The sequence below is a fragment of the Stigmatopora argus genome, chromosome 5 (genome assembly GCF_051989625.1).
Source record: "Stigmatopora argus isolate UIUO_Sarg chromosome 5, RoL_Sarg_1.0, whole genome shotgun sequence".
In the NCBI taxonomy this organism is placed as follows: domain Eukaryota; kingdom Metazoa; phylum Chordata; class Actinopteri; order Syngnathiformes; family Syngnathidae; genus Stigmatopora; species Stigmatopora argus.
Genome location: NC_135391.1, coordinates 2,702,501 through 2,720,477, shown reverse-complemented (window position 1 = coordinate 2,720,477; position 17,977 = coordinate 2,702,501). Strand labels below are relative to the sequence as shown.

At 41.1% G+C, this 17,977-nt stretch overlaps 2 protein-coding genes across 2 annotated transcripts in view; one reads left to right on the top strand and one right to left on the bottom strand.

Annotated features, from left to right (window-relative positions):
- The first annotated feature begins 213 nt into the window (after positions 1-213).
- Positions 214-14,042, top strand: kdm2ba (lysine (K)-specific demethylase 2Ba). The gene is made up of 10 exons (XM_077600486.1): positions 214-674; positions 5,215-5,439; positions 6,522-6,665; positions 7,948-8,036; positions 8,152-8,434; positions 8,492-9,300; positions 10,778-10,941; positions 11,017-11,178; positions 12,082-12,300; positions 13,048-14,042. The coding sequence occupies exons 1-10, from the start codon at positions 621-623 to the stop codon at positions 13,227-13,229; spliced, it is 2,331 nt and encodes a 776-aa protein (XP_077456612.1). The 5' UTR covers positions 214-620; the 3' UTR covers positions 13,230-14,042.
- Positions 14,043-14,918: 876 nt separating this feature from the next.
- Positions 14,919-17,977, bottom strand: part of rnf34a (ring finger protein 34a) — a 6,947-nt gene continuing 3,888 nt past the window's right edge. Inside the window, exons 5-7 of the mRNA XM_077600487.1 lie at positions 17,950-17,977; positions 17,827-17,856; positions 14,919-16,769 (exon numbers count right to left, since the gene is read on the bottom strand). The exon at positions 17,950-17,977 is cut by the window's right edge and continues 174 nt beyond it. Of these exons, the coding sequence (XP_077456613.1) occupies positions 16,582-16,769; positions 17,827-17,856; positions 17,950-17,977 (246 nt within the window). The 3' untranslated portion in view covers positions 14,919-16,581. The remainder of the gene's footprint in view (positions 16,770-17,826; positions 17,857-17,949) is intronic.

Sequence of the window (17,977 nt, the reverse complement as noted above, 5' to 3'; positions counted from 1 at the left end):
GATGTGAGAAATTCAACGCCATTTTATTTTAGTGTCTTCTACAGCCCACCTAAATCTGACCCCGACTAACTTTACACTGACAACACCGCCATTGCTTGCAAACATTGCCCCCCGCAGGTATTTTAACGCAAGGGCATGCTTTTAAAGCGGAATGGTGAGATAAATAAACGTACGGATGCGCGACGCTGGAGCTAAACGGGGCTAACTTTAGCTTTGTAGGTGACGCATAGTTTTACGCTATCACCGAATATAATTTGAGGTGATAAATATATCGGAAGAAAATGACACACAATTAATCACACGAGTAACTTGGTTTCTTAATCCTAGTCATTTCTTTTTCAATGGCGAATTTCGTAGGAAGACATTAGTGGTTCCTATATCTTGCGTGTAAATGAACCCTCCCTGGTGCACCCTGCCAGCTGGCTTCATTTTCGGCTTGATTTGAAGGAGGAGGCGGGGGTGTGTGAGTGTGTGTGTGTGTGTGTATCTGTATGTGTGTGTGTGTGTGTGTATCTGTATGTGTGTGTGTGTGTGAGGGGGGGAGTACGCTGTTCTCTCTCTCGAGTCTTGTTCAGCCATGTTAGATTTTCCTGCTTTTCACCAACGATGAGCGCGGAGCCATGGCCTTGTCATTGAGTGGAGACGATGAGGAATATGATTCAGAATCCGAACAGGTCAGAGCTGACGGATTAACCCGAGATCGCTCTTAGCATGTAATTGATTTGAATATAAAAGCAACCACGGGATTAAAAACGGATTGTGAACGCAGCACCGTGTTTTCTTCCAACTACCTGAACGTAGCGTTGTATCCGCTCGCTTTACCTCGCCGCGTTCGAGGTCGCAACGGAAAATCGAGTGTTCGAAAGCGTTATTTAAGCATTATACATTTATCCGTGAGCCGCGTGGACGTCCATTTTTGTTTTTTTGGTGGGCTAACAAGCCCGTTTTTGTTTAGCAAAGCGCTATATAGTCCGAACGTCAAAACAGTCCATGTCCTTCCTCTCCGGTCAGCGTCCATCTGCTATCACAACTGACCCATTTTTTTTGCACTGCCCACCTCTAATAGTAGAAGTTTCCCCTTGGGAGGGGGGCGATATTTTGGACTCCCATGTCACGGGAATCGCGATCGTTCCGTAGCGATTTGTGTACGATTTTTTTCTTAGCACGTTTTCTTCCTGCGAATCGGTGCATTTCCCACACTTCCTTAAGTTCGCCCTGTCTTTAAGAAGGCTTCGGGCCAAGTGTTCTTTTCTCCAAGCCGGGGGCCGTGAAGGGGGGATGGGGAGAGGGAACAATGAAGTGAGTCTCCTTCTGTTGCGCGGAGAACGCGAGTCCAAATTGAACCAAGTGACCCCTCGGGTACCCCGAGAAAGTCGCAACGAGGCAGCCCCCCCCCTTTTAGACAGGACTGGTCTGGTCTGGTGGGACCACTTCAAGTGCACTGTAGTGTGAGGACAAACCTGTTTTATAACTTGCAAAATAGTGCATCCAAGGCTCTTGTTGACTTTTCTCCTCTAGCATAAAGAAGGTGAAATAGGCTAACTACTAGCCCAGACTAGTTTTTGTTGTTTACCCGATTTATAATAGATAGGGTGGTATGCTGGATTCATAATTTTTGGGATTCTATACTAGGGATGTCCAATACTTTGGGATTTGATACGATTTTTTTTCCAGATAATTTGCTGATTCAGATCCAATTCCAGGTATTTTCATCCAGTAAAAAAAATATGAAACCGGTACAGGGCTAGGGCGGCCCGGCGGATGAGTGGTTAGCGCATTGGCCTCACAGTGGGAGACCAGGGTTCAAATCCAGGTCGGTCCACCTGTGTGGAGTTTGTAAGTTCTCCCCGGGCCTGCGTGGGTTTTCCCCCGGGTCCTCCGGTTTCCTCCCACATTCCAAAGACATGTATAGTAGGCTGATTGGACACTAAATTGCCCCTAGCTATGAGTGATTGGTTGTTTGTCTCATTGTACCCTGCGATTGGTTGGCCACCAATTCACCTCTTGCCCGAAGTCAGCTGGGATAGGCTCCAGCACCCCCCGCGACCCTAGTGAGGATAACGAAAATGAGATGAGATGGGTACAGGGCTTAGAATGTAAACTAACTTAACCATATCTATTCTTGAACTTGTACTAGGAATGTTCCACTGCTGATTTCCTTTTTTTTTAACTTCCTGGTCAATTTGTTTTTCAAGATACTTTTTGCTAATACTGATTAAATAACCACATTTTTAGTCCTGTTAAAATTTTGCAAAAGGTGAACTGGTTAAGTAATTATTTTTGGTTTTAAGGTAAGCCCTGCTGGCACTTCCTCAAGAAATGCTGTTTGCGAACATTACACAATAGTCTCTTATCATAATTAGTTTCTAAAGAAGTAGTCTCACTCTGTAGGTATGTTGGACTCGTAGTTTGATTGACAGCAGCCCAGAAAACAAAATGTACTACCGGATTGGTTCTATTCTGGTGACCAAATTCACGACTTTTGGATAGTCATAAAATACGTGTATATCAAGCTACATGTATTTTATGCACCGTTGTAATTTTCCAATAGATTTTTCAGACATTCCTTTTTTATTCTTATTATACTTCATAGCAATAAACACATACGATACAATGTTTCACGTGTAGACGGTCAGGTCAGTTAAGATTAGACGTGCAGAGTGTGCAATACCAGTGTCATTACATCATAGCCACATCATAAATTGTTTGGAGTAGATTAGGAAAAACGTTAGACAGAACTTTTTTTTGTGGAGGAGTAACAATAGCTCGGATGCCTGATTCTGAGAAATATCAGTCACACAAAGTAATGAACGCTTGGAAACATTTTAGCGATCTTGGTAGGCTTCCTAGAACTTGTGTGGAAGAGCCTCCTAAACCGCACGCTAATGGCGTAATATTGGACTATTTGGTACTGATAACGTTGCGAGCGAGACCGTCTGATTCAATCATCATACGGTACCGTCCATCTTGGCAATTTTTAGTGTTGAACCGTTTGTCTGATGATTGAGCCAATCAGGAGAAAACAGGATGGGTGACCAGCGGGCAGCTATCTGCCTGAATAAAAAGTGCTACTTCGGAAATGTTATTTTTTTCCAAAAATACACCAACATTTCTGATTAAGAAGAAAGAATGTCAGCTTTTTGTTTTATTTTTTTGGGACTTTTTGCGCAATTTTGACGAGAAGATTCATCTTAAATGGAATTTACCATTTTAAATCCTTGGTCGAATTCATCATCATATTTAAAATCTGATTCATCATCATCAGAATGAGCAAACAATTGATTCCATTCTTCTTGAGCGCTCACTGGGCGGACTCGTTTCCTTGGAACAACTTTTTATTTTTTATTTTTACAACCCTATATTATCCTCTAAACTTGCCGAAGGCTATTTGGAGAGGGTTGGCTTTTGTAAACGAAGGTAGATTATCGCCATCTGGTGGACAAAGACAGGTTTTATGTCTCCCATTATACGTAACGGCTTCGATCGGGACTTTTTCACCAGCAGAGGGCAGTTAAAGGTCACAGGTTTTATTTCTCCCATTATATGTAATGGCTTCGATTGGGACTTTTTCACCAACAGAGGGCAGTGTTTCACCGGGATTTGTGTATAACGCGCATGCACCCAAATTTGCTTCAGTTTTTTTAAACATTTTTTTGCGTCATACTCCAGTAAATACGGCAGCTGTCTTATTGGGTATCTCGTTTGAACGTTTGTACAATTGTCGACAACTTGTCCAAGCGAATTATCGGCCGCCACGCAAATATGAAGCGTTTTGGCTGTGTTTTCAGTTCAGCAAATCGGGACAACGTCAATGATGTCGTTTAAAGGTCTTTGTTGGCGACAAGTGAAGCGGCTTTGCTCTTGTTTTACCAAGTGGCGGCTAAACAATGGCCGCTTGTCTTTGACCTGGAATGTCTTGACAGTCAGCTGGGTCAGCTGACAAGACACCTTTTGGCTTAACTGCGCTTTCCCACTGTTGGGGAAGTTGGCTCATTATCGCCCGTGGAGAAAATGGTCGGAAGAGCAGTTTTCAAGACCTGCTCGAGCAGTTTAACGTCTCATTTTTACGCCGGTTGCGCCGAGAGACAAACACTTGCGTGGATGATTTCCCGGCCTTTAGGATGTTGCTCACTTTAAGAGCTTTAAAAACCGTCACAACGGTGTTGAGTAGCGAGATGTCGGATTTTGAGAATCTGCTGATACAGAGTTAAAAAAAAGCATGTTCGAATGTCTTCTTCCTCAATTTGAAAATACATTCGAATCGTATAAAAAGGTGATTTCAAAGGAAGAACATCCACAAAAAATCATTTTTTACAAATCAGTTGTACAGCAATAAATTAAGGTCGCAAACAAATGTATTCATATAAAATACATACATATGCTGTGAGTAAAGTTGGTCACCCAATGTGATGAATTGATATTTATCTTTCCTGCAATGTTGTTTCATTTGTGTAAATATAAATATAGACATTTTATAAAAGATTTTGTGTGTGTATATATATATATATATATATATATATATATATATATATATATATATATATATAAATATATTTTTTTACCTCCAGTTAAAATAGATTGAGCATCTCTTACTGTCAATAGCAACTAAAAATGTAAACAGGCTTTAAAAACCTGATTTATAGAAAAAATAATTTGATTTTTTTACACAATTCAGATCCTCTGTAAAGTATGTCAGTGAGATATACAAGAATAATTCCTCTTTAAAAAAATAATTTGTTTTTTTTTACACAATTCAGATCCTCTGTAAAGTATGTCAGTGAGATATACAAGAATAATTCCTCATGTAAAACATAAAGGCCTGCATTCTAATTTTTTCATGCATCCCCTGCAGTCCTTAAGAATCATATCCATCCGCAGAAAGGCGAGCGTGTTGCCTAGGTAACGTCTCCAGTAGAAAAAGAGTCTGTGTAATGGCCTGTGATTTGTCATAATTTTTTTTTCCCCCTCAGTGATTTACCCGCTAGAAACCAGGAAGGTATTACGAGATGAACAAAAAAAAATCACGCAGGAATGATATTTGGCATAAATTGTAGTTACTGCGGTCTATATTTTTTTTTGCCGAATAATGCAATAAAATTCGTCATTCTTCCTCCGACGGCTCAGATTAAAATATGAAATAAGAGGAATTTGTGGCTTTGATGTTTGATTAAGCGGACGCATTTGTAACCCTGCTTTTTTTCCCCCTTTTTGCAGCAGCGTGCAGCAAATCGTCCCAAGTCCAAGATGGCGACCCCTTCGGCTGTTAAACTGCCGTCCAGTCGTAGCTCGTCGGGAGCCCGACGGAGGAGAACGCGTTGCCGAAAGTGCGAGGCGTGCATGCGGACGGAATGCGGGGAGTGTCATTTTTGCAAAGACATGAAGAAGTTTGGTGGTCCGGGCCGCATGAAACAATCCTGCATTATGAGACAGTGCATAGCAGTGAGTCAGCCCACCACCTTTACGCTCAACACTCAAAGAACACTTCAAGTCAGTCTTTACACTCTAAATACATCATGAAATTGTGTCAAAGTATGCCAAAAACAATTATCGAGACTCAATCGGATCAAAACCGGTTGAAATTGTGCTATAAAAATAGCTTTAGTAATGGTTTGCCTCTGCATAGTAGAAACTGCCGAGGTAACGATTACAGCAGAGGCCATATGGGGAAAAAACACTAATTGAGACTCACTCGGATCAAAACCGATTGATATTGTGCTATAAAAATAACTTTTATAATGGTTTGCCTCTGCATAGTAGAAACTGCTGAGGTAACGATTACATCAGAGGTCATGTGACCAAATGGGGAAAAAAACACTAATCGAGACTCATTCTGATCAAAACCGATTGAAATTGTGCTATAAAAATAGCTTTACAAATGGCTAGCCTCTGCATAGTAGGAACTGCCGAGGTAACGATTACAGCAGAGGCCAGCCATGTGACCATATGGGGAAAAAAAACACTAATCGAGACTTACTTGGATCAAAACCAATTGAAATTGTGCTATAAACATAGCTTTAATAATGGTTTGCCTCTGCATAGTAGAAACTATCGAGGTAACGATGACGACAGTATAGGCCATGTGACTATATGGGGAAAAACACTAATCAAGACTCGGATCAAAACCGATTAAAATTGTGCTATAAAAATAGATTTGATAATGGTTTACCTCCGCATAGTAGAAACTGCCGAGGTAACAATTACAGCAGAGGCCATGTGACTATATTGGAAAAAAACACTAACCAAGACTCACTCGGATCAAAACCGATTGAAATTGTGCTATAAAAATAGCTTTAATAATGGTTTGCTGCTGCATAGTAGAAACTGCTGAAGTAACGATTATAGCAGAGGCCAGCCATGTGACTATTTGGGACAAAAAAAACACTAATCGAGTCCCACTCGGATCAGAACCGGTTCGAATTTGTGCTATAAAAATAGGTTTAATAATGGCTTGCCTCCGCATAGTAGAAACTGCCAAGGTAAGTTTTAAGACCTCATTCCCAAACTCTCGTCTTTGTTCGCAGCCCGTTCTGCCCCACACGGCGGTGTGCGTGGTGTGTAAGGAAGCCGGGAAGGAGGACACACTGGAGGAAGAGGACGACAAGTTCAACTTCATGTTAATGGAATGTTCCATCTGCAATGAAATCGTCCATCCCAACTGCCTCAAGGTAAGGCAGAGCGGCCTTTGAACGGCGGGGTGCCGACTCCGCCCCGGTCCAATCACTCAAACGCTGATTTACAAGTTGAATCTCATGCCCGCGTGATACAGCGGGTCATAAACCCGCGGAAGTGACTCGATTGTTTTGACTTAAAGTACTGAACATCCTCCACACGTTTCTATCTGATGGCGTCGTGTGGGTGTAACATCATTCAAACGGAGAAACCGCCACACGTTTTGTCATCGGGAGATAAAATTCCTTTGCCATCGTGTCACATTTTAAACATAGGGCAAGTTATCAGTATAGGCAAACCGCAATGGCGTCTTTGGAAAGCGTGTTTTTGGGAGGCAATTGCTTCCAATTGGAAGGCTTGGCTCCACCCACTTCTCTTTTACAAAAGGAGGTATTGGTGAGGTTTAACTGTCAAACAGACCCACACCGCACTTTACTTTCACTTCCTTTATGAGCCTGGAGCAAAAGCAACGTGTCCCGATCAAATATTTCTACAGGCCAATCCAAATCACGAGATTTTGCTCTTGATTTTGATGCCTTTGAAATGTGTTGAGGGTTTAAAAAACAACAACAAATGTATTGAAATTAAACAAAGCTATACCAACATTATACCCATTTGAAAGAGTTGGAACATAGTGGCCGAAAAAAATCGCAAAGCCTTAGTATTTTTTTGCAGATGCACAAAATAACGTTGCAGACACATAACATTTAAATATCAAATATTACTAAAATTACAACGAAATAGTCTGTCTTTTTGGTTTTGGGCTAGACATTTTGTTTGTTCTGCAAAGTTTGTTTGCGTAGAAAAAAATAATAAAACATACTTCTTGCATTAAAGTAATTTCCTAAAATTAATTTAAAAAAAACCTGATTTGTTTAAAAAAATAATGATGATAATAATAATAATAATAGAGTAATCCCTCGATTATCGTGGTTAATATAGACCAGACATGGCCGCGATAAACGAAAAACTGCGAAGTAGGGTCACCCCTATTTTTACATTTTTTAAAATGTATTATTAGTATTTTTTTTATACTTTGGTCCTGAGTTCTAGTAGCAAGCGGAGTAAAGGGGATTTTCACATTTTTACGAACTTAAAAAAAAAAAGAAGTAATTAAAACTAAAAACTATTCCCCCCAGAAAAAATCTGCGATGTCGTGAAGCCGCGATATTCGAGGGATTACTGTAATAATTAATGCCGATTCCCCGATGAAGTCGGGACACCCCTAACGGAAACGATTATCGTATGAACGTCGTCGTTTTTGTGACTTCCTCTCAGGTGAGCGACGCTTCCGGCGTGGTGAACGACGAGCTCCCCAACTGCTGGGAATGCCCCAAATGCAACCACGCTGGAAAAAGTGGAAAAGTGAGTACAATAAAGTTGGTTTTGGACTGGATCATCAAAAAAAAAAATGCAGTTTGACGTACGAGTCGCGATAGGCTAAAGGTATAAAGTCGTCTCGCACTTTCCGCCCCTTTTGGTATTAAAGCAAAAAAGGGGGCCAGGGTTCAAATACGCCTCCAACCTCCCGGGCTCGCTGTTGAGGGAACAGAAGCCCGTGAAGGACGAGGGGGACGTGTCGTCTTCGCTCAAGAGGCGACCCGACAGGGAGGAGACGCCCCGGCATCGAGCCGAGGAGCCTCTCCTTCGCCAGCCGCCCCTGTTGTCCCCTAGCGGCCTGGCCAGGCCGCGATTGGAGGACAAGCTGAGGAAGAAGAGGAAGCTCTTTGACGAAGAGGAGGAAGACGACTTCCGAGGACGAAAGGTCGGTAGGCCGCGATAGCTTAAAAAAACGCCACGTAACGCTCTTTTTGGCCTCCAGGAGGGGCCGGACGAGCCGTCCTTTTCCAAGCTCCTTCAGCAAATCAAGATGGAGGAAGACGAGGCGTACGATGACGAGGACGACGGCGCCGCCGACGCCAGGGAGCTTCACTTCCGAAGTCTGGTGGAGAGGAACGGGCGCCTGGGGGCCGCCGAGGACTTGGCGGAGGACAGGGACTTTAAGATGGAGCTGTTAAATCCCTCCCTGAAAATCCCCGTGGCGGACAGCGACCACTCCCACTGCAGTTCCCCGCAAGCCGGCCCCAGCAGCGAAGGCGGGAGCGAGACGCAAGAACGGGGCCCGCGACCCAAAGCTCGCCGCAAGCGGCGTTTGCCCAACCGCGAGCTGAGCAAAGCCTTGAACCAGGACATTCAGAAGAGCGAAGACTGCCTGGCCAACGAGAACCGGCAGCCCCTCAAGGCGGAGCCGGAGTCGGAGAACGAGGAGCCCAAGAAGTTGTTCCGGAATAGCGGCGAGTTGGCCGAGCAGAGGGCCCACCTGAAGACCAAGGAGATGAACGGCGCCCCCTGGGAACTGCGCCACTTCTACCCCAGTCAGATCACGCCGCTGGGGTTCAACAGGAGCACGCCCACCACCCGCCCGGTGCCCCCGCGCTCGCCGCCCAAGTGTATCCAAATGGAGCGCCACGTGATCCGACCGCCGCCGATAAGCCCGCCTCCGGACAGGTTGCCCCTGAAGGATGGCAAAATGCACGTGGTCCAGCGCGAGGTCTGGATGAAGATCTTCAACAACCTGACGCATCAGGAGCTCTGTAGCTGCATGAGAGTGTCCAAGACTTGGAACCGATGGTAAATGCACACACAAAGACACGCAAATGCTAACGCTTGGATTGCTAATGATTAGAGAATAGCCAAGCTAATTAAAAACAAAAACTAAAAATATCATAAAAGTCACTTAATTCAGTTAAACGAGCGTTGCACCAATGCTGTTGTTCGGTTCCTGATTCTTTTGCTCCGTTTTAATGCTCATCATAGTCTACTCAAAATGTATAAAAAATTGCTATTATGACTTGGACCTGAAACGGGTGTCAACAAATGAATCAAGTCCTCCAAAACGTGACTTAAAATTCTTTCAACAACCAACATTTAGTTTTTAAATGTTGAATTTTGGTGAATTTGGTGAAGTTTGTTACTGATTAAGTCCAGTCAACACCATTGGACTGTAGTTTAGCACACTAAGCTAATGGTTAGCTTAGCCCACATGTGTCAAAGTGGTGGCCCGGGGGCTAAATCTGGCCCGTCGCATCATTTTGTGTGGCCCGGTAAAGTAAATCATGAGTGCCGACTTTGTTTTAGGATCAAATTAAAATGAAGAGTATAGATGTATATTAAAATTCCTGATTTTCCCCCTTTTAAATCAATAATTGTAATTTTTTAATCATTTTTTTTTGTTTTTAGTTCAAAAATCATTTTTAAAATCTAAAAATATATACAAAAAGCTAAAATAAACATTGTTTTAGATCTATAAAAACTGAATATTCAGGGCTTTTAATCCAGTTCTTTTAATTCATTTATATATATATTTTTTAAATATTATATCTAAAATGGTCCGGCCCACGTGAAATCAAGTTGACGTTAAAGCGGCCCACGAACCACACCCTGACACCCTTGGCTTAGCTTCTCATTAGCCAACCTAATGAAGCTAACTAACATCTTCATAGATCCTCATGTTTAAATCATAGCTAGCATTACCATTAAATACCGCTTCATTCATCCAGCATTTAAAGTTTAGGCCCAAATTTTCCCAAATACGGGATGAATAAAGTTATCCAATCCAATACATCGAATCTATGACTGCTAAATTAGCACATTCAACAACAATTAGTAGACTGAAACTCTCCTAGGCTGAAAATCAGTTTGTAATCAGTGGCCATCTTGGGACAGATGACAACCACTTTCTTTTGAAGCGGCATTTGTAACCGCCAGCTGTCGCCGTAAGGGCGACCAGCTGTTCTAAAACTCGTTGTGTAAGTAGTGCACGGCATTGTCGCACTATTTTATGTACTAGCTAACTACTTTCAAAGATGTATATTGAGGCCCTTCCAATCCTAGTTACTACTTAACACATTATAATGACTAAATATAGACAAGTCAGTTACCTGGCCCGTTTTTCAAGCCAAACAATAGAATTCAACGTTAACCATTAGCCTATTCCAGTCGAACCTGTTTAGCCATCGCCAAAGAGCAAATTAGAGCGCGAAGGCGACACCTTCAGGTCAGAATGGTCACCACGCTGAGCTGAAATTTGGGCTTTGGCCACATTCAGGTGCTGCGACAAACGACTCTGGACGATGATCGACCTGAATCGCTGCACCTCCATCACGCCGCTGATGCTGAGCGGGATCATTCGTCGACAGCCGCTGTCGCTAGACCTCAGCTGGACCAACATCTCCAAGAAACAATTAAGTTGGCTGATTAACAGGTTGCCAGGTATGTTGCGGAATCGCCGCGGTCTCGTTTTGTTCTTGTTCTGACTTGCGCTTACGTGCCGCCGTGTCTCAACAGGCCTGCGAGTGTTAAAGTTATCGGGGTGCTCGTGGGCGGCCGTATCGGCGCTTTGCACCTCCAGCTGCCCACTACTACGGACACTGGACGTCCAGTGGGTGGAGGGGCTCAAGGATGCGCAGATGCGAGATCTCCTATCACCGCCCACGGACAACAGGCCAGGTGAGGAATTAGATCGAACTCTGTGTGTCATTTGAATATACGAAAACGAGGGAAGCAAGAGGACATGGAGGTGGACGTGGCTGCTGTAGGGGAGGATACTACTGCTACTACTACAGTAATCCCTCGATTATTGCATCTTCACTTATCGCGAATTCACTACTTTGAGATTTGTTTCCACTGTTAAATATTAAAAAAATAATAATAATTTAGTTCATAATGTGAAAATCCATGCTGAAACTCGTAAGCAGAAGCCACTCTTACTACTATGACTCGGCACTGAAAAGAAAAATTAAAATAGGGTGACCCTACTTTGCGATTTTTCGAATATCGCAGCCATGTCTAGTTTACATTAACCGTGATATTCAAGGGATTACTGTAATACTGATACTACTACTACTACTGCTACTACTAATACTATTGCTACTGCTACTAATACTACTATTGCTACTAATACTATTGCTACTGCTACTACTACTACTACTGCTACTGCTACTACTACTACTACTACTATTGCTACTGCTACTACTACTGCTACTGCTACTACTACTGCTACTCATGGGACAAGCCCAATGTTAAATTGTAGTAGTTAGTCTGTCCTCACATTCCGAATTATTGGCTTCTGTGGGAGAAGGACTTGTGGATTTGTTTTCTTGACTATCAAGGTAGTTTTCTGTTGTCGCCATGGAACTGCTGCAAACCCCTCCATTTATTTTTTTCTGTTTGGTTTTAAAAGCACTGTAGCAATTGGTGTTTACTGATTAAGTTATTGTTTTTAAATACATTTACAATGAAGACTCCAATTAATGAACAGGTGGACTCAATTAAGTACCTCGGCCATGTCTCTCCCCTGATATTTAAAAAAGTTTTTTTCACTTTAATTCATGCAAACGTTGCGTCGAACAGGTCAACTGGATAACCGCTGCAAACTGCGCAACGTAGATGATTTGCGTCTGGCGGGCCTGGACATCACGGACACGTCGTTACGGCTCATCATTCGGCAGATGTCTTTGCTCTCGCGGCTGGACCTTAGCTACTGCAACCACGTCAACGACCAGTCGGTCAACTTGCTCACGGCGGCGGGGACCACCACCCGAGACTCACTCACCGATATCAACCTGTCAGGTAATACCTAGGCTAGAGCTGCCAAATACAACTAATTTTCCAGTTTGCTACTTATTTTGTATCGAAACTACCCCCCCAAATTTTAGCAATGTTTACTTTTTTCCAGCTATTTACATGAAAAAATGAAAATGTTAAGTTTGCATTTTTGCCGTTTTAACGCAACGCGACGATTCATTTCGAAACGCAACGTCGTGTTCTAAAGAAGTTTAGCATTTTACACGTTGTCAGGCGGAATACAATTTTTTTTTAACCCCGCCCCCCCCCAAAATGTACAAAATTTTTGAGTAAGCCCTTAGATTTTTTTATAAGTCAACGGTGGCCAACAAGTTAGATACAAAGAGCAAAATATATTAAACTATTAGAATCAAAGAAGCAGCATAAAAATACCATATGCCAACTTATTTTTAAAATATAAATGGTTTTAATGAACTCTTATGAATTTGAGTCTTTTAAGAGACACTAAAAATAAGAAAAACATGAAATGAGGCAAAGAGCCACAATATATCCAAAATATAAGAAACAAACAACCCAAAATTCCACCCACCACCATGTTAAAATGATCAACACATGCCTACAGCGCCCTCCTGTGGTTGGATGTCAAAATAACGTGATATAATCCAACAATGCATGAATAATTTCACACAAAATTTAAAAACTACCATCGGAAAACACAATCAAATGCTTGGCCTTTTGCTTTTTTCCCCCTGTAACATAAATTAACTCCTAGGTGTGTTGTTCACCATCTAGTTTGCAACCGGGTGACGGATCATTCGCTGAACTTTTTCAAGCGCTGCGGGAGCATCTGCCAGATTGACCTTCGCTTCTGCAAGCAGGTGACCAAAGCGGCTTGCGAGAGGTTCATCGCCGAAATGTCCGTCAGCGTCCCCTTTCGCCTCAAGGAGGACAAACTGCTGCAGAAGACCAGCTAGCTAATTGGCCCCCATCCAATAACGGAGCGAAAGACAATTTGCACTTAATGGGACCTCCCCCCCCCTCACGCCCCACCACAAGTAGGACTTTGTAATAAAAAAGGACTCACGCTAGAACGAGCATGTTTGTGTTGAGATTGTTTTCCTATATATATATAAAAAAAATACAGGCTTGTAATTGGTTGTTTTGCTTTTGTTTCCCCAAATATTTGAAAGCAGTATTTTTCTACAAACATGAGTTTACAGTATGTCAATTAGACAAATGTCACGCCGCCATTTTCCAAGTTGGCTTCCTCATTGGCTCCCAAAGATCTCACGAAAATGCGTACGCTGTACATATTTCCGTTTAAACGCGCGTTTATGATAAAGCTTCCGGACTGTAATTCAATAGCGGATTTAAACTTCGACCTTTTCTTTTAACCCTTCGAAGTATGGCATTCTGACATTTACGCATTTATTTATTGTTAATTGCCTTTTTGTATTTATTCATTTGCATAACAGCGTTTTTTGGGGGGCAAAGTTATCAAACTGCTGGGTCAAATAACATGAGCAAATATTTGATATAAAGTTGAATTTCCGAGCACTGAAGTCACCGATGCGATTAAAGGCGACATTTCTGGTTTTGATGATATAAATGATGTAAATAAGTGGCATTCCGATAACTCCATACAATTGGTGTTGTGTGTACAGTATATTGGGAATGTATTGTGCCGTGATGAACCTGCTATTGCCTCAGGTGACTGTGATAATGTTTATATTTGTAAATTCAAAGGCTCAGTGCTAATATGCATTAAAATACTTCCATTTGTACCATCAAGTTGTCCATTTATAAACTTTCCTAATTTTCCGACACGAGCTAATAAAGCAGTGTTTCCCAACCATCATAAAATATAATATTCGGAGAAAAAAAATTAATGAATATAACAAGATTAAAAGGTTAAAATCAAAACATGAATGTTAAATTATTGATTATACAGTGGTACCTTGAGATATAAGCTTAATTTGTTCCGGGACGGAGCTTGTATGTCAATTTATTTGTAACTCAAATGAACGTTTCCTATAGAAATGAACTAAAAAGAAATTAATTCGTTCCAACCCTCTGAAAAAATACCATTAACAGGTATTGGATTGGGAAAAAAAAGTTATTTTTTTCTAATTTGCCATCAACTCTATGCTCGTATATCAAAATTTGTCTCATATTTCAAGATAAATATTGGCCCAAAATTTTACTCTTATCTCAAATTGCTCATATGTCAAGGCACCATTGTACTATTATGAGATTCAATTGGTGAAACTGTTATTTTGTTGTTTGGCTTCAAAAGCATCAACTTTTGGTGACGTAAAGTCTGTGTGAACACATTTTTCTTTTATTAATATTTGGAGAAAAGTCATAAAATGATGCAATTAAAAACATTACTTATTTTTGCATCACTCGAACCAAAAGTTGTTCTAACATCAACTTTTGATGACATTAGGTCAGTGTGAAAAATTTGATTTTGGAATAATTTTGGCAGTTTATGTAATTTCTGCTGATAAAACTTTAATGAGAATGACTATTGTTAATATAGTTTTAAATTTTAAAAAAATCTGAAGGTCTCCCTTGAGATTTTTTCAATGCAAAAAGTATGCCACAGCTAATTAAAAAGTTGGGAAACACTGTAAATAAAGATAGCGTACGCAAAAACCATATATACATAAAAACCTCTTTATTAAAATAAAACAATCCCCAAACAAAAAAAACGTGACACTACTGTCCCTCTAAAAGGAAAAGTGCATCCTGCTTTGATGAAGATTTTGAAGGTTTACTGTAATAGCAGCTTAATATTTGTGCAGAGTTAAGTTATGTTAAAATGATTTGCAATTGAGCAGCATTGAAAAAAAAAGGAATTATGTCGAGGAGATAAGTCAGAAGAATAAAAATATGAAAAGAGGGACAAACCATATCAACCAATGCACAACTCCAAATATTTACAGCGGTTATATCAATGCAAAAAATAGATGCTTTTCATATGCAAATGTACAGAAGCGAGACATTTCTATGAGCGCGTAGCAAGCAGTATTTCAATACGACAAATGGACAAAAATAAGACACTTGACGTGAGACGTAAACGACAAAAAAACGGATGAACATTCGTTTTTTATGCACAGTTTGACAGTAAAAGTGTGAAGTTGACTAGCACCGATTTTGGTCTCAAGCGCCGAGACAGCGACGGAAATTAACTATTGCGGTCGTGACAGACATTTTGTTCCATTCTTTTTCTTGCTAAAAGCGTCAACTGTGAAGCCTTTGCCAAAAAAAAAGGAAAAAAAATTCTCATTGCACACCACCAACTTTTCAAGGTCATTTCTAAGTGTTTAACTTGACTGCAATTCATTTGCTTGGAATGAAAAATGAAATATGAAATCTCATCTGAGCTCCCTCTACACCAGGGGTGTCCAAACTTTTTCTTTTCCGGGGCCGCTTTCAGAAAAATCGAAAAATTTGCTATAAAAAAAAAAAGAATTGGATGTCTATCATCGACAATGGCGATCAATGCGTTAATTATTGAAAATAAACATTTTAAAAAATGATATTTTATGTTGTCACTACTTCTATCGGGGCTTGAGTTCCAATAAAAACAGTTTAAAAAAAAAGTTTGGTGTAAATTTTAACATGAACTCATTGGCTAACATTGACGGCGTTAGATGTCCAATTCAATTTGACCGGGGGGGGTGGCAGCAATGCAACAATGATTACGGATTTTCTGTCAGTGAATGAGTTACAAGCAACAAAATAAACCAAGTTTTTAAAATATAAAAAAATTAAAGAGTAAATATATATCTAAACATCATATATTAATCTATATTTACACACTACAGAAATGTTGCAAAATAAAATCCACAGCAAAAAAGTAAAAAAAATCCCATCCCATACAGTCAGATTGATCAAATTGTACTTCTAAATTTATGTATTTTTTTTTAAATGGCTGACCTTTTAGTTTCATATACTGATGTCAACCTGCGAGGTTTCAAGCTGTAAACTGCAAAAAAAAAAATAAAAACGCAGGCTGAACTCAAGCTTCTTGCGCGAGCCACAATCAATCCTCATTTCACCATTTGCTCGGGACCGCCAAAAACCGGAACGTGTTTGTTTGGACACCCCCGGAGTGAGCGCTAAATGTTCCCAAATTGAGACGCGCGGGTCATTCGGCGCGATTATTATGATACGGCGTCGTTTGCGGCGGGCGCGTGAAGAGGCGCCCCCGGCTACGCGACGGGAAATTCGTTCGAAGTCGGGAACGGTTTGGAGCGAGGACGAGAAAAGCGCAAAGGTTTGTGGTTGTGAGACATGCAGCGGGAGGTACCGTGGGAATCAGGACTTGAAGACGTGCACGGCCCTCACGACGTACTGCCGGCAAATGGGGCACTCGCTCATCCTCTTGCCGCACTTGGTGCACGTCACCATGTGGCCGCACTCCAGCAGGACGCAGTCGATGACGGCGTCCATGCAGATCCGGCACAGGTTCTCGTCCAGGAACATGGGAGGGTTCTTCTCGCCGTCTACCGGGAGGAAAGAGCAGTTCGGAATGTGTCGCAATTTCAGGGGGGGGCGGAGTTAGGGGAGGAGTCAAGGTCAGGACAGCCACACAGAGTGTGGGGGGTCATTGGGGAATTGTTTTCCGCTTTTATGATCAGATTTAAATGAAGGAGACTATTTTTCCCAGTTTAAAAATAAATATTACACTTATTTAATGCCCCAAATTTAGTATACTTATCGTGTTTTCCTAGGGAAAAAAACAATTGAGGAAGAACTTGGAAAAAAGTTTTAAAAAAAAATAAAAACATTAAAAAAATTGAAAAAGCAGAATATTTAGGTTTTTTTACTCAAAAATCTGATCAGAAAATGTTTGCTCGTTTTCCCTTTTATACCTCAATGTAAATGAATACATACAAAAATAAAATATTGACAATTTTTCTGAAAGCAATATTTACTATATTCCCACCCCCGTTATTTTTTTTTTAATTAAAAAAAAATCAAATAAACTGAAACAACAGTATATTTACTATTAGGAGGCTCCCAAAAAAGATTTGGAAATAAATTTAAACATAAAAGCAGACTGTTAATTCTGGCAGGCTAGTAATTTGCTATGAATAAAACGTCACAAAAATGCCACACAAAAAAACGAGTGGGACCGCCCTGACATAGACTACAATAACGTCTCACTTTCAATAACAACTGGATGATGATAATGTTTTGTGGATTCGATAACGTAGGGTCAATGACAAATGCGACATGTAAGATGATTATCATCTTATTTTACATTCCACCATGAGGAACCGCATGCAGGAGTTTGACGTGAGAATGCGCCACGTTTGCTTTGACGACGACAAACACAATGGGATCAGAGAGCACGTTCTGTTAGTTAAGCCTTACCTCTGATGGGCCCATTGCAGCGAGGAGAGGGAAAGGCCGCCACTTTGGGGTGGAACAATTAAGTCAAAACAATTTGAGCATGGTTTGAAAACCAAACAACACAAACAACCGCAAAGTTTGAACTCTAAAGCCCTGAATAGGCAAAGTGTGCTCAAATTAAGTACAAAAGGCACAAGTGCTTACCTTTGGTTAAAGTACTGCTCACGTTTTCCACTGGAAAATAAAAGAACGAAAGGAAATGAGTGACAAATATCTACTACCCATACTCAATGTAAACATAACCTTAAAAAGTACTTAAATACCCACGTGATTTCCTGTTCTCTTCGGTTTCTCT